This window comes from Aspergillus sclerotioniger (assembly GCF_003184525.1).
Source record: "Aspergillus sclerotioniger CBS 115572 chromosome Unknown BO94scaffold_39, whole genome shotgun sequence".
NCBI classification, from domain to species: Eukaryota; Fungi; Ascomycota; class Eurotiomycetes; order Eurotiales; family Aspergillaceae; genus Aspergillus; species Aspergillus sclerotioniger.
The window spans coordinates 262578-278275 of record NW_020291029.1 but is presented as its reverse complement, the minus strand read 5'-3'; the positions used below and the strand labels follow the sequence as shown (position 1 = coordinate 278275).

Here is a 15698-nt window from a genome sequence, read left to right as displayed (position 1 = left end):
TTGGAAGCGACGGTATTTTGGAGGAGGGTTGAGAGAAGGGCGCGCGGCGTGATCCGTCGGGAGAAACGACAAAGGGGGGGGGAAGGCGGCAGATGGGCAGGGCAGGAGGAGAGACAAAGGAAGAGAAAGACGTAGCCTCAGGAAACCCACCTTGCAACGAGAGACGAGAGATAGGCGACGTGATGGAGCAAAAGCTATTAGTTTCGGGGATGGGATGGATAGGTTTGGATGGATGGGAAGGATGATGGATGGCTGGAGCGGCGACACGCGGGTGATGCAGAAGATTATTCTAAAGATAGACCGACGGTGGGAAGAGCTGCCGCCCGTTCGAGGTTTGGCCCATTGCCCGGCGGCTACCAATTTGCCAACGGCGGCTGTTAACTACCGCCCCCCCTATTAATAGATTCTCCCATTGGCCGGTACTCCTACCAGTCTGGCTAGATTTTTTTGTTATATCTAACTACTTACTACTAGGAATTATTACTGTAGTGCTTGTCCTCTTTCAATCCTCTCAGGAGATATATAATATGGTGGTCTATTCATCCGGTATCAAGTATTTTCCTTTGGGTTTCCCTCCAACCTCCTCCATAAAATCATCACATCTCCTCATCACCCACTCCCCTCCTTCCCCCCTCTCAAGATCGACCTACTAGCATTACATTCCCCAAGCTGTCATCGAAGAGTGGATCAACCATTCCAGATGGGGTTACATTGCAGTCACCGGCATGTCGCTGGCCACCAAACAAAGCTGCGCTGTTGGTGTTCTAACTCTTACCGCCTGCCGGCACAGTCACGTCGAAGTCAGAAAGAACCGGTGCCGGTCGGCGTATCGCCCAATTCCCCCATCACCGCCAACCTCAGGTATCGACGGGCCCGTAACCGGGTTAGTTCAACTGGGCGAGACGCCTAGCCGCATCAAGCCAAGTGACTCAATGATCGGTCACTTGCCTGATTGGGCAGATTCCTACAGGGTCATTCAAACAGGCCAAACTCCTCCTCCACCGGGGGCTCTCATTGGCCCGAGCTCTTCGACCCGTCACAGGGATCAACTGGCAGATTGGATCTGTTCTACGCCCTGGGCTGACTAGATTGCTTCAACGCACCAGCAGGAAGTAGGCTAGGTGCTTCGTACATGACACTAACACTACCCTAATCAACTTATCACACACGGCGCGTCGCATGGGGAGGCGGTATGTCTTCCATGGAGGAAATTATTGCTGCTGTACTACCGTGTCAAGTCAAATGATCCGGACTGGGCACCCATTTGTATACCCTATGACGAGGAGAATAATGAATGTTCAGCAGGTGAAACAGCATTGGGTCTTTCACTTTCCCCCGTCGATGGAGAGTAATATGACCGAGATGTTTGGGCTGTGTTGGATGTAGATAGAGGAGGGGCGGTTCCTACTGGTATCTGCCGGTACTTACCAGGTCGTAGTGCTGATCATACTATCAGTAACTATCAGCTCGACTGCGGACAACACCGCCCATTCTTGTTGGTGGGAACCACGTTTTTTCAATCGTGACCTCATGAATCGATAGCAGATCCAGGAAGAGAGGAACCCTATCGAATTCGGCTTCTGCGTTTGATCCAATCGAGTCGGCCACCGACTGGATCGCGGATAGAGAACCATGGCACCGGATCGCTGTGTTTTGCGGGCGTATGAATCTTTCACCCCCTGAAACGGAAACCACAGTAGATCCTCATCATCGCCATCCTTTTTCATCTCTAACTGGCAGCTTCATCGGTTTTCCTTCCTCTCCCCTTTATTTCCCTGCAGTCTTTGTTTCTGACCTTTGTTTGCTGTCGCCTCTTCCACCACGTTGCCGCCCGGGATTAACTGCAGCGATACGCTCGTTGGCCAAGTCGATTGCTTTTCTACCTGAATTCCTTGACGGGACTGCCTGCTGCACGCTAGACGTGCTGCCCCATTCTGGGCTGCAGACGGTCCTCTCTGGGACACTTGGATGGTCCTTGCTGCCTCTGCGTTCATCGGGCCATTTTTTATCAATTTTTATCTTTTGCTCTCTCTTGCCAATAGGGTTTAATTTGATTGAGGTATCCGATTCACCATCCAACTTGGGTTTCAGTGTTGAGTCCGACTCTGGGTCTCGATTGTTTCCTTTTTCCTTAATACGGGTCTACCACCCTTGCGTCCTGAACCCGGTGCAAGTGTTGGAGATTGTGAAGTGTTGGACTCCCTCCTCCCCCCCAGAGACTCGCTCGCACCGATCTACCGATCTCATTGGATCCTCAATTTCAACTCGGCCAGACGCACCCTCGTTACTCCGCCTTTGGGCATCGCCTCAGTCACTTTTACAACCTCCATTCGATCGCATCTTCCCCCCAAGAAGAACCCTGGCGCGCGCATGGTGCAAAATGCCCTTCTTCACCCGTGTCTTTCGAAGTAAAGACACCAATGTGTCCAAGAAGGCGACCAAATCCCCAGAAGTAGAAAATAAGGGGCCCGCAAAGCCCACATGGACCGACGCGTGGCAGCGAACTGAAGTCGCTCCGGAGGAGGTTCAGCAACTCCTGAGAGGGTGCACCCAAGAACTGAAAGCACGAGGTATGTTTCTATCTTTGACTCTGATCCACCGCCCCTCTCGTGTACAAGTCAGGTCAAGCTTTGCGCATTCCTCAGATTGCTGATCCTTGCCTCGTTGCCCCTTTGACAGCTCTCCAAACGCCTTTCCTACTCCTACCTTTCCGTCCAAGCACCGACGCCAGCGCTGCACGTACCTTCATTCGCAACTATTTCACTCAGTCGCTGGAAAGAGGTTCGCCTCTCAGTGGAGATGCATTGGCACAAGAATTACGGCTATCGGACCCAATGGTGAGTCAACATCACTACTTTCACCAACTCTGGGAGGCCCTCTTCTCACTTGTCTTTCAGGTCCTGTGCAGTGTGCTGAAATGGTGCTGGAGCAGACTCCCTGGTGGAGTCGTAACCTGGGAAGCATATGAGCTGTTCAAGGTTGGCGAGCAGGGTATTGTCACGAGCCATGTCTGGTAGGAAACGAGTTGCGCTGATGGTTCTTAGATTCTCAATTTGCCCGCGACGCATTCTCAACATTCATTCCTATCAGTGTCGACTCTGATGCCCGGTCGAAGATCATCTTCGATTTCTTTGACCTCCTAGCTGCCGTCGCGGCGCATGGCAAATCGAACGGCCTCGGCGGGCGGAAGCTTTCTCGGTATGCCGGATGGTGGGCGTTTGACCATACGGACACGGGCAACGGCTTCGAGGCCGCATACAAGAACTGGGCAAGGTATGGCGCTGAGTCGGCTTGGCTTGCTCCTATTCCAGGGCCACATTATAGCTGACATCCTGCAGTGCCGCCGATGCGACTAGTCATCTGTTCTTCGCATACCTGCGATCCCTGTCACCCGACTTGCGCGGTATGAACACTATCTCAACACTCCCCATCGCCCTCCAGACTCTAGTCCAGGCAACAGAATACCCACCAGAGACGCCTACCCTGCTTCAGGTCTCTACCACCAAAGTCGTGATGATCGTCGACACCGTCTCTCCGACTCCATTTGCTTTGCTGCGGCGTGCAAAGAACTTCGAATATAGAGACAGTGACCGTCATCTGCAGGAGTTTGCCAGCTTTGAGGAGCCCACCAAAGCGCTGACTGACGAGTGTCTCCGTGTGCTGAAATGTATCTCCTCCATCAATCAGCAAGCTGCACCAGAGCCGGGAACATCGACCCGGGAAGCCTCATGGTCAAGATTTGAGGACTTTGGATTTGGCGGCGCTATTGAGTCCGACCTCGATGACGATTCCAATGCAGCCCGTCTCGCAAGGAACGAATTTGGCGGTGGCTTGCGATCTGCTCCTCAATCCGGCGCAGGTGACCTTGGCCGGCCTACGACGCCATCATGGGCAGACTTCATGTCCTCCGGCTTCAGCGACGAGAACGTTCTGAAGGGCTCGGTACCCCCCTTGCTTCTCCCACCAGACAAGGTTCTTCCTCCTATTGCCACTGTCCGGGGTCAAAGCTCGCAGTCCCACAAGCGCAGTTTGAACGACGAACCGTCCGCGGGACCCGGTGAGCTCGCAAGCATCACGACTCTCGACCTCGATGACTCTTTCTGGTGGGTTTGGATCAGTAGTTTGGCCGGCGAGGAACCAACGTCTCGGAAGGCCGTGTTTGGCCGGTGCGCGTTGGTCGAGACCATAATAAAAGATACCAAGTGGCTAGTACTGGAAGAGCAAGTGAAGGGCGCGGCACCAGAGCCGGAACCGGGCGCATACATCGTGGAAAAGAAGCGCTTCTTTGGGTTCTCGACTCGTAAACGGGGTGTTGGGCGTCGCAAGTCCTCCGCTAAGAAAGTAAGTGCAGTGGAAGACTCATACAAGCGGCCAGACAATCAAGCACCACAGAGCAAGACCAGCATCGCCCCTGATCAGCATGCCCGCATCCAGGCGGCTGCTGCGGCACTTCAGAAGCGGCATCGGGAGGAACAGGAGGCCGCCAATGGCTCCAAGAACGTCCCGGAAGATGTCAGAAATAACACCAAGACGAATTCTGTCATGACGCTGCAACCGGCGATCCTGAATGAAGCGTCCCAGGCTATGAAATGGGCCACCAACTATGATAAGAACACTTACAGAAGCGCCTATCTGAGTAACAGCCGTGCAGGAACAGGTGCTGCAGCCGAAGAGGCGAAAGAGGCGATCGACCAGCCCAGCACCCCAACCTCTCCAACGGCGAGCACCAGTGCCCGACAGGCACCGCCACCTTTACCAAAGGACACCCCCACAGGCTCCCCGAAACCCGCAGTTCCCAGCAAGAACAGCCCTGCTCACAGTAGGAATGGTAGCGCGAGCCTTGCGGCGGACTTGTCGACCACTGAATCGCTCCCCAAACAGTCTATGGACTCGGAGGAGTCTGGGCGGAAGATCAAGAAAAAGCCCGGCAACGCCGGTTTCAAGAGCATGTTCGGAACCGTCAAGAAGAAGAACGACTCCGAGGCGAAGCCACCAATGAAACCCACTGGTGCTGGCTCGGCTGTTGCGGCTGCTCGCGCTGCCCTAGAGGACAAGGCAAGAGCTGCCCAGGAACAGTCCATTCGCCCCGGAACCAATGGAAAGTCCACCCTGAAGAAAAAGCCTGTGCCTGTGTATGTGCCTGTTGAGGCTGCCAAGCCTGTCGAGTCTACCAAGCCTATGGAGACTGTTCAGCCCGCTGAGGCTAAGCCGGCTGAGATTAAGCCTGCTGTGACTATCAACCCTTCTGAACCTACTGCGGAGGAAAAGGAATCTGAGTCCGCTGAGCCCAAAGCTCCTTCGGAAGCGACCAAGCTCACTGTTACCCAAAGCGATGAGCCTCAAATCCGCCGTCAGGCCGAGTACGACGCTCTTTCACGCATAGATACCAGAGAACGAGCAGCAGCTGACCAGGAATTCTCAAGATTTGACCAAGGACCTCTGGTGGAGCAGCCGGCTTTCGTCCCGGAGGACTCTCCTGTTTCCGAGAGGTTCCCTGAAAAACCTGCATCGTTCCATTCTGCAAATGATCAGGTTCCCGTCGAGGCAGAGGAAGAGCCCACCCTTTCCGTACAGCCGGCTAGCACATCCTATGACCGCTGGGCCCAGATCCGCCAGAACGCTGCGGCGAGGGCAGCTCAGCTGGAGGCACGTGCTGATCAGTCCGATGATGACAACACCAGTGAAGAAGAGAGTAAGTGAAACTAACTATTTTATCTTTTCGTCGTAGCTCTAACGTGACTCCTCTTCCTTCAGGCTTCGAATCTCGTGCTGCTCGTATCAAGGCCAGAGTGGCTGAACTGACCGGCAACATGCAAGCTGCAAGCCAGTCTTGAGGCTGACTTCCAGCCCCATTCCTAATTACCTTACTTACTTTCGCCACTGTCGTTCTTGATCCTTTCAGCTGACTGTCGTTATCACCCATATACCACTGTGTCTGACTTCGAATGCCTTATACGCCGTTTAATGTATTTTCGACTACTCCTTCGCGTCCAGGTCTATTCCTTCCCGGTTGGACCCATGGGCAGGTCTGAAAAATCGCAGCCAACGCATGACAGACAACGCCGTGATGCCGTTCCACGCATGATTGATATCTAATCTCCGTTTCTGTGTGTGTATTCTCCTCTATGGGGAGAGTAGCACACTGTCTTCTTAATCAGCTTGTTCGTTGCTTGTTGCTTGCTTGTTATATTCCCCTCCTTGTTTTCTGCTTTTTGATTAAATTTCGTTGAGCTCGTTGGACTTGTTTCTGCAATATATCCAATATACCTCAGCCGTCTCTCGCTATGTATTCAGCCTATATTACTATTAGTACTTAGTGAGTTTGATCTTAGAGTCCCGTCTATAGCCAGTCAGAGTCCTCCTAACCGAATATTCTATCATAGCAAGGAAATACCAAACATTGTACATTCCAAGAAAAGGGTGAGAATAAGAGAATGGCAAAGGAAAATTGAAACTATAAGAAAAGGTATCTATTACATCGCCATGTATCATCATCCAACCGAAGCAAGCCCATCCCAACCCATTAGAAAAGTATTTAGTATCCAACCCCGTCATACAAATATCCGTTCCAGCATGTGAAATGAAATCTCGTCAAACCAACCATCTAATCAAACAATCCGGTCATGGTACTGTGGGGGAGTGTATACTTACCATCTACCTACCTACCTACTAGTCACCGAATGGGTCCATAACCCGGGGGTGAACAGGTAAGAGCTGTAGAGAGTCACTCAAATCCACAACCGCTTGTATCAGGGTATCGAAGTATACAAAAAGATCAACAGAAAAGAAGAAAAATCGTCGGGGTCGTCCTGTCATATATATAGGACGATGTCCCACACAAGAAGCGTATAATGTGGAATAGAATGAGGCGGGATCATTCTCTTTCAGTGAAAGGTAGAGAGGAACACTTAAGATGTGTATCGCATGCGACGCGTAGCCTCAACGGCGACGATGGCACTCAATGCCCCGATAAAAAGGCAAATGGAGATGGCGTTCGGAGTTGTCTTGTCTAGATTCATCCATTGGGATTCCTGGGCCGTGTCGTCGCGTTTGGTGCTCCCGGGCTCGAGGACACTGAAGACGATCCAGCTGATGAAGGTACCAATGAATTGAGGGAGGGTTGTGTAGACGTTCAGGACGCCGAGGTAGATGCCTGCCAGTTCGCCTGTTGATGGGGTGTTGGAGACGCCGTCCTCAATGTCGCTGTCACTGTCTGGGTCGTGGTGGTTGAGACGAAGGACGTCCATTTCTGTGTCGATGGTTCTGTCACTGTAAGGGCTACTGGAGGTGATCATTGTCACGCCGGAGGAGCGGGAGGGACCCATGGCGAGTTTGTTGATTTCTACGCCCATGAAGGCGAAGGGAGCCCAGCAGGTGACAGCCCAGGGGATGCCGCAGAGGGCTACGAGGAAGGTTGCGAATGCTCGGGAGTGGGCGAGAGGGGCGAAGATCATGGTCGCGGCGAACATAATGTGCGAAATCAGCCAGGTTGTTTGAAGATCGGGGCGAATGGCCATGACTTTCTTCAGCAGTGAGGCTATTCCCGGGGGAGGGCGCGGCGTGAATCTGGGCCGCTTGCTGTCTGGAGGTTGAACGCAGAATGGCAAGAGAACGGCGCCGATAAAGGTGATGGAGGAGAAGACGACTAGCGACAAACTACCCACTCGACCGACTTCGCCGAGCATGTCGGTTGGATGTGTTGCGTCTTTGGGGACCTCGTATCGGAAGTAGGTTTCACCAACCCAGGTCGTGCTGTAGAAGAGGAAGGGGAACCAACCTGTGAGGGATAAGGTCAGTATTGTAACTTCCTCGGGTGAGAAGATATGGCACTGTACCAATCCAAGCCCAGAATTGCGCCCAACAGATGGCCTGAATGCGCGGCGGCAGGTCCATGGTGGTCTTGATAAGTTGAGAAATCACCTCTAGCGCTCCAGCCTGGCTATCGGAGTCTCTATTATCTGTCTCAGTAACTGCCCCAATGGGTGATGCTTCTTTTGCACGTGTTGACTTACCTCGCAGTGATCAAGACCCTTTCCTTGACCGCGAAAGAAGTGACAAAAACCGCACCGAGCAAGGACAATGCAGCAATGACCGTCATCTGTTTGAACTGCGTGTCGCCGATGATGGAGCCAAATACACTAACCGTGTCAATGGAGCCGATGACGTATCCGATGAGCTGGCCAATTGCAGTCATCCTCGTCGCTATATGCATTTAGCTGCCATTCTCTCTAGCAAATCGAAGGATCTTACCCCATGCTGATCCGGTCTGCTGCAGGGGAATAGGCAAAGTATCGACAATCAAGCTGCGACAGCACGCTTGGACTATGGCCAAATTAGATCAAGTAAACATATTGTGGTTCTGGAGACGTACCGACGTTAATGGCAAAGTCGACGGCGTAAATGCTCAGCACTGCAAGAGCAATTGTGACATTCTTGGCCTGGTGCAGTACATTATCCCACGGTAAGCTAGTGTTCGAGGGGAGCAGTATAAGGGCAATTGGAAGGATAGCAAATACCTTTTCCGTATCCTTGACAAACATGTTGACGATCTCAGTTGTCCAGCCGAGAACAAGCAGGCACATTGCGACCACGAACGAGCCGATTATCATGAAAGGCCTGCGCCGTCCCCATTTGGATCGAGACCGGTCAGCAATAACACCAATGAGGGGCTGGATGATCAAGCCGGAGAGAGGACCAGCAATCCAGACAAGCGATGTTTTAGATTTGGTGAGGCCCAGTTGGAGCAGGTATGGGGTGCAATCTGAGGGACAGTAAGAAACGATCGCGATAAAGACAAGGGCCAGGACCACATACAAGTCATCTCAATGCCCCAGGTGAACCTATCCGCGACAAGAAGCAAGTCAGCCCGTTGATGCGCATATTAAATGTGGTAGCTTCTCGACGAAAGCCAAAGTCAGGGGTGGATAAGAGCCGAGTAGGAAGAGATAGAAGATCCAGGAAAATCAAGGCACGGGGTATACATACTGTAGCCCCAATAAACTAAATGTCAGCAGCACCATGCGCACCCACTCCCTTCGTCCCTTGATGGCGGGAGTGCCCACCCATCTTGCAGCTTGTGGCATTCTCCGAGTTTGAATGTTCGAATGCCTGCATGCACTTGACGCTTCTCACGATTCTTGTATGCTTTCCATGAACCGCGCCGGTTCGGCTCAACTTGCGCATGCGATCAGACCAATCCACGCGCAATAGTAGCTAATCGATCCTCGGTTGGCGTAGTTCGACCCTTAGACGGTACGGGAGCTAGTTCCAGAGTTCCGAAGCAAAAGGAACAGGCAAACGGACGCCGGGTCGAAGTCAGTTGTCGCACGGTTCGTTGGGGATAAAAATAGCCGCAAGGATGCAATAGGGTCCACGATCCGCAGATGGCCCGATATCGTGGCAGACAGGCGTTGCTAGGGCGTGCGCGTATTCTGATGTCTGGAGAGGATAGCCGTGAACTTCCAACGCGAAGCAGACAGGAGTTGAAGCCAGAGGGAAGAGGGGATGGGAAGAAAGAGGAGGGATGGGCAGAAGCGGGCGACAGGCGACAGGCGAGGCCCGGCAGAGCCCACCAAAAAGCGTACGCATGCGGGCCCCCGGCCCGTCAGGCACCTCGTCTGATCGGCTCCAGCCACGCTCCAGACCCACCACCGCGACGGTACTTGTTGTGTTTATAAATAGTGGACGGGCAAGGGTAAATTCTCGCACTACGGAGTAATCTGTCGGAAACCGGGGAAGTAATACATAGTATGCCAATTTCCCCGATCGAACAGATGCTGCATCGTACTCCCTAATCAAAAATAAAATCATCATCTACCGCCACGCCACTACTTCCAGCCTCCAGTGAAGTCCAGCGGCCCCAACCGACCTCCCGTGATTCGTAACGTTCTCTGAATTCGTTTCTAAAGGGGTTGCGAATAGATAACTCCAGTCATTGCCCGGCCGACCGATAAATAGTACCGAGTGCTTCGTTTCTGTCATATCATCCCAGATCCCCGTCATACCATGATTCTCCAACGAAAATCAGTCGCATTAACATTTTTTTCGCCGTGGCGGCGTTTTTCTTCCTTTCCCGTCATAACCTTCCGACTATGCTCATTTACAGCCGGTTGGGGGTGGAAGTCAGAGGCCACTGGTAGCCAGCAGCGTCGCTGAACTTGTAGCCGAAGGACGCGGTGAAGTCATCCAGGACAGCGGGTCCGCGAGAGCCTGCACACGCCGTTAGTCAACACATTAGCGATCTAAAGAGCTTCAGGTCATGCACGTACCATAGGGGTATTCCATGGGGATGATCTCCTTGTTGTCATCCAAATAGTGCAGGAGAGGGGTGAAGATCCTCCAGCTGGCGTCCAGTTCATCGTCACGGACGAAGTTGGAGTGGTCGCCCTTCAGAGCATCCAGGATCAGGGACTCATAGGCCTCGGGGATCTTGAGGTCGGAGAAGCGGCGGCGGTAGGTGAGGTCGAGCTCAGTCACAACCGTCTGCATGGACAGACCGGGCAACTTGGAGTTCATCTTAATGTACACGGATTCGTTGGGCTGGACACGGATGACAAGCTCGTTGCGAGGGATGTCCTTGAAGATTCCAGAAGTGACGTCACGGAACTGGATACGGATCTCGGTCTTCTGCTCGTTCAAGGCTGCGAAGATATGAGTATGCTAGCCAGCCCCGGGATCGCGCAGAAAGAGTTGCATACCTTTACCTGCCTTCAAGATGAAGGGAACACCATCCCACCTTTCATTCTTAATGTAGGCGGCCATGGCGCAGAAGGTGGGGCAGCGGGAATCCTGGGGCACGGTCTCGTCCTCCTTGTAGGCGGGCTTGCTGCCATCCAGAGACTTTCCGTACTGGCCAATGATGACGTTCTTGGGCTCAATGGCATCCATCGCGCGCAGGACACGAACCTAACAGCGCGTTAGCAAAGAGAACCTAACAACAGCCGGGCGAATACCCTACCTTCTCGTCACGAATGTCCTCAGCAGAGAATGAAATGGGGCGCTCCATAGCGAGCAGCGTCAACACCTGCAGAAGGTCTAGAGGAAACTTCAATCAGATTTATCCCGACAAGATTGAGCGCGGTATTATCAACGTACGGTTCTGCATGACATCACGGATGATGCCGAACTCATCGAAGTAACCACCACGTCCCTCAGTACCGAAGGGCTCCTTGAATGTGATCTAGAAATCCCAACTTAGCGACTAGCCAAAGCTACAGGAAGACCGTATCATCCGTACCTGAACGTTATCGATATGGTGGCGGTTCCAGGTTGCATTGAAGAATTCGTTTCCGAAGCGCATGATGAGGATGTTCTTGACCATCTCCTTACCCAGGTAGTGGTCGATACGGAAGATCTCCTCTTCCTTCCAGTTGGGCTCGAGGGCCTTCTGGAGATCGCGCGAGCTCTGAAGGTCCTTACCGAAAGGCTTCTCTACCTGCGAAATAGAAAAATCAAATGTGTGAGGATGATGCTCAATGCAAAGCGACACAAGCCCAGGAATGACTCACGATAATACGAGCAATGCCGTTCTTGGGGTAGCAGTTGCGCTTCAGCTGGTCGGAAACGGTGGTGAAAACACTGGGGGGGAGGGCCATGTAGTAGATTCTGTTCTGCTCCTTCTGGCCCTTCTCGATCTCCTCGAGGTGCTTGTTGAGGTTGATGAAAGAGTCATCCTTGTCATATTGACCAGAGATGTACGTGCAGAACTGGCAGAAGCTGTCCAGCTGCTCTTCGATTTCCTTGGTGGGGGTCTTGATGTATGAGCGCACACGCCTCAGGTACTCCTCGTGGTCCATGTTTGTCCGGGCATATCCGACAATCCTAATACCCTTGGGGAGGAACTTGTTGCGATACTAAAGCGCTATCAGTAACCATAATGGATAGTAAGACTGCGATTGAATATCAGTAAAGACATACAAGGCCGAAAAGTGCCGGGAACTGTAAGAACGTGTTAGCAACCTATTATTTGAGCGGATCTGGAGGGGGTCACTGACAGTCTTCTTCTTTGCGAGATCACCAGACGCACCCAACACTATGATGACGGTGTCATCTTTGAGTTCCATGGTGCTACGCGAAACATCCATGTTAGTTTGATTATAACTTGGCAGGTGTATATGAAGATCGATCGAAGGAGGCGCCCGCAGTCAATAACAGCAGGGAGGGGCAGTCGATGATTGACGGTGAGTCACAAGGATATTCCTCTGTTCAACACCGAAGAAGGAGACCCAGTGATGAATTGGAGAAGAAAGGAAACCGAGCAGCCTGCCAGTGTCTGGTGGGCGACCGACAGGGAATGGAGTGGGTGAATCTTCACGTCCGGGCGGCGGGCAGGAGGGACGGGGGAGGGGTGTGATGTCAGAGAGGGAGGCCGCAAACTCACCCAGCAGTCTGGCGTTCCTCAGTGCGTGCTATCGTGCTAGCCATGTTGTATCGATGTGAGCCACCACAAGAAGGGAGGGAGAGTCTGGGGGTCGTTGGAAGAGGAGGAGAGGACTCGAGAGGACCAAGGGAGGCAGCAAGGACAAGAGAGGTTTGTTGGAAAAATCCCAACAATTCCGGCGGAGCAAGTACTTTTTAACACCGGAGGACTCCTGGGCGAGGAGGAGCTGCTGCAGGGTGGGCAGTGAGTGAGCCCGGGTGGGGCACCGCGAAGGCCGGCTTGGGTTCTTCCACTACGTCGATGCGGCCGCGGGACCCCGTAACTACTGGAGCGGTTATCCAATTCTATTAGTATTCGGCGTTATTTTACATCACCCTCCCTCCCCTTCCGGCCTCCCCTCAGCGTACGACGTAGGTATAGATAGATACTGGTCCGTATATCATTCGATCCAATCCCCTTCCCATTGTACTATGTACATTACCTACTCCGGGGAACTCTTCCATTCCCCCCGGTCATCAGGTCCGTTCCCACTCCACGCTTTCTGAAAGTATGAAGCCGTTGTGGCAACGTTTCTTATATCATCGCTAGGTAACGCGATGAACCCCTTCAAACAACCCTATCTACGTGCGATTTCCCTTTATCATGCAGCATCTACAACAATGCGGTCTTCCAGAACCATCATGATCGTCACTGACCGTCCATCTTCCCTTTCGTCTTGTACGGATTGATTTATCCGAGCCAGGTCCGCTGTAAATCTCCTCCCAGCTCCACTGGGAACCACACATGGGACGGATGATGCCCATCTAAAGGCACACCTTACTGTTACATGCGGAACCCCCCGCGCCGACTCTTCCAGTGATCTTAACTTCCGACCCTGATCTGACAGCATTATCTTCCCCAGCAAAGAGTGTAAAACAAGGGGGTCGAAGTAATACTGAATCGATTGTTTCTTGCGGTCTGACCCTGTACTACCTTGGTATATCCGCGGGGCACGCGCACCTCAGGGTTGCTGGGATGGTGGAGCTTCCAGCCATGCATGCAGGTCAGTCAGCTCGGGACCTGGTCTTTATGATAACGATAGGCCATGTCCATTTCCATACACTCCGACCACAGAACCAATTTATCAGAAGGCAACACATCCCAAGTAAGCCCGTATGTAGTGTCGATTACCACCGTCTACCTCAACTAAGCAGGTGACCGTTTTATGGATTCCAGGATGGACCAGACGAGATCGCAAAAGGAGCGGTTTCGGACCATTCCAAAGGGGAATCGCAGCGATCGCGCCAGAACCACCAGCTTAGTGAAGAGTACTGAATCAGCGTCCCCGGTGACCAAACGTCGTGGGGTTGGCTTGGATCGGCCAATTTGTCATCTGGAAGGACGATACGGATTCTATTTTCCCGTGGAATAAGCGCAACACCTATGTATCAAACCGAACTTTCGGCCCAGTCAAGTCCGGAGTTAACGCTTACGATCCCGAGACGGGGCTGGAGTATCTACGGAGTATTATTATGCTCATCCTTGATCAAAGGTGCTTATTCCCACAACACCAGGACCTCGTATCGCTGCGACCTCGATTATCCATGGCCCCGTGCTCTCCAAATTTACCCCTCCTTTGAAAGAAAGAGGGCCTGGAGTGCATTGCGTGCTCTATGGAGTCCGCCAGGAGTTAACCATCATGTCAGGTTCGTTGCCGACTTCCTGGGGTGGGGCTGGGGACGCTGGATTTCCAAATGTGTATCCCGGTCTGATCGCTCTGGAGGGAGTCATCCTCCCCGTTATATACATCCAGTCATACACCCGTACGACTGCTGCACTACCCTGTAAGAGGTAGTTTAAGCGCCATGCTAGTATGCAGCTACTTTCATGCTTACCTGGAAGTCACGAGATAAACTCCTTATCCGCCAACCCGGAGATCCTGCAACTTGGCCGCAGCACCAGGGATGAAGCCAATCCCTTATCAAGATCCAGAGTGATGGGGCAGGTGCCGTCATGGGTGGAAGATTCAGCACGCTGTTTTGTCAGCTTGGGGCGCTCTAGCCCAAAGCTCTCTCCGCCGCTGCAGAGGGACCGGCGGGCGGCCAGGAGTCTTCGGACTACAGTAGCCCGGACGGCAAAATGGCCAGGTGGGGTGGGTTAAGAGGAAGGTCCCAAAGGCTCGATGATGATGATCGATCTTCGGAGCCGGGAGGAATGGTTGTTCCGGGGAGATCCCGAACAGGATTAGCGGCCCTGGGCGGTCAGCGATCTCCCCCATCACGGGACTTCGGCTTGCCCTGGGGTGGCCCGGCTCGCTAAGCGTCCCGTTTGGGGTTAGGGCGAGCCGCACCGAACACACCTCGCAATTTGTGAGCCTTGTGCGTTGTCCCGTTACCCTATCGAAGCGACGACAACCACGACAACCCGGACGACTTTTGCGGGTCATATCTCCCTTCCTTCGACTTCGTTTGCGTTGCCCGCTGCTGCTCAGAGAAACGCCGTCAGAATGCCTTCGGAACAAGGTCACAGACGTGAGTGCATCTTTCCGGATATCAGACATGTGTGCGCGGTGGTTGGATATAGGGTCGGGAGATAGGAGTTTAAACGGGCGCGATTCCGGGCAAGTGTTGAAAGAAGATGCTAATACGACCTTTTGCGAATTATAGTCTATGTCAAGTAAGTTGTCACAACCGCCCGCCATCGAATCGCGCACATTCGGAGATGAAATCCAAATCATCAAAATCCATGTCGAACAATTAGCACACGAACCAAGCGATGGAATGCCAGCAAGGACAGATGGGTTAATACGAATTCTTTCTACAGGGGTCGCCACCTGAGCTACCAGCGCTCCAAGCGTGCTGTCAACCCCAACACCAGGTACCGATCCGCACCCTCGACATCGATATTGGAAACACGGGAATCTGACGCATGGGTTATCTAGTCTGATCAAGATCGACGGTGTCGACAGCACTGACGCCGCAAAGTGAGTAGCGAACGGGATCGGACGGAATATTGGAACACACAGCTAAGACGGATTTACAGCTTCTACCTGGGCAAGAAGGTTGCTTTCGTCTACCGGGCCAAGCGTGAGATCCGGGGCTCCAACATCCGGGTCATCTGGGGCAAGGTTACCCGTCCCCACGGTATGTGATGAGCTCCATTGCGCGACATTTTACCATCGAATCTGCGATCGACGATGCTGGACGAGAAATTCCGGGACTAACAAGACTCCTCGTGAACAGGCAACTCCGGTGTTGTCCGCGCTCAGTTCCGCCACAACCTTCCCGCCAAGTCCTTCGGTGCTACCGTCCGCGTTATGCTCTACCCCTCCAACATCTAA

General features: G+C 52.9%; 5 protein-coding genes across 5 annotated transcripts; 3 read left to right on the top strand and 2 right to left on the bottom strand.

Annotated features, from left to right (window-relative positions):
* Window positions 1–473: 473 nt before the first annotated feature.
* On the top strand, window positions 474–1376 carry BO94DRAFT_271034 (uncharacterized protein). Its single transcript, XM_025606562.1, has one exon. It carries the CDS (start codon window positions 726–728, stop codon window positions 1086–1088), a length of 363 nt encoding a protein of 120 aa, XP_025462677.1. The 5' UTR covers window positions 474–725; the 3' UTR covers window positions 1089–1376.
* Window positions 1377–2380: 1004 nt separating this feature from the next.
* BO94DRAFT_550691 (morphogenesis protein) lies at window positions 2381–5834 on the top strand (the record flags this gene model as incomplete). Its single annotated transcript, XM_025613505.1, has 6 exons — window positions 2381–2570; window positions 2623–2837; window positions 2898–2991; window positions 3045–3273; window positions 3339–5692; window positions 5755–5834. The coding sequence occupies 6 exons, from the start codon at window positions 2381–2383 to the stop codon at window positions 5832–5834; spliced, it is 3162 nt and encodes a 1053-aa protein (XP_025462676.1).
* An 897-nt stretch (window positions 5835–6731) lies between these two features.
* BO94DRAFT_270908 (putative sucrose transporter) lies at window positions 6732–9199 on the bottom strand. The gene is made up of 8 exons (XM_025606561.1): window positions 8986–9199; window positions 8815–8840; window positions 8517–8761; window positions 8372–8438; window positions 8251–8322; window positions 8013–8202; window positions 7836–7951; window positions 6732–7777 (listed from the first exon to the last, which is right to left on the bottom strand). The coding sequence occupies exons 1-8, from the start codon at window positions 9081–9083 to the stop codon at window positions 6909–6911; spliced, it is 1683 nt and encodes a 560-aa protein (XP_025462675.1). The 5' UTR covers window positions 9084–9199; the 3' UTR covers window positions 6732–6908.
* A 454-nt stretch (window positions 9200–9653) lies between these two features.
* BO94DRAFT_539852 (glucose-6-phosphate dehydrogenase) lies at window positions 9654–12511 on the bottom strand. The gene is made up of 9 exons (XM_025612792.1): window positions 11994–12511; window positions 11917–11937; window positions 11508–11852; window positions 11237–11434; window positions 11095–11179; window positions 10958–11034; window positions 10698–10905; window positions 10269–10640; window positions 9654–10209 (listed from the first exon to the last, which is right to left on the bottom strand). The coding sequence occupies exons 1-9, from the start codon at window positions 12081–12083 to the stop codon at window positions 10100–10102; spliced, it is 1506 nt and encodes a 501-aa protein (XP_025462674.1). The 5' UTR covers window positions 12084–12511; the 3' UTR covers window positions 9654–10099.
* A 2353-nt stretch (window positions 12512–14864) lies between these two features.
* Window positions 14865–15698, top strand: BO94DRAFT_550688 (60S ribosomal protein eL33; the record flags this gene model as incomplete). The annotated part of the gene is made up of 6 exons (XM_025613504.1): window positions 14865–14889; window positions 15025–15034; window positions 15182–15235; window positions 15300–15341; window positions 15401–15501; window positions 15601–15698. The coding sequence occupies 6 exons, from the start codon at window positions 14865–14867 to the stop codon at window positions 15696–15698; spliced, it is 330 nt and encodes a 109-aa protein (XP_025462673.1).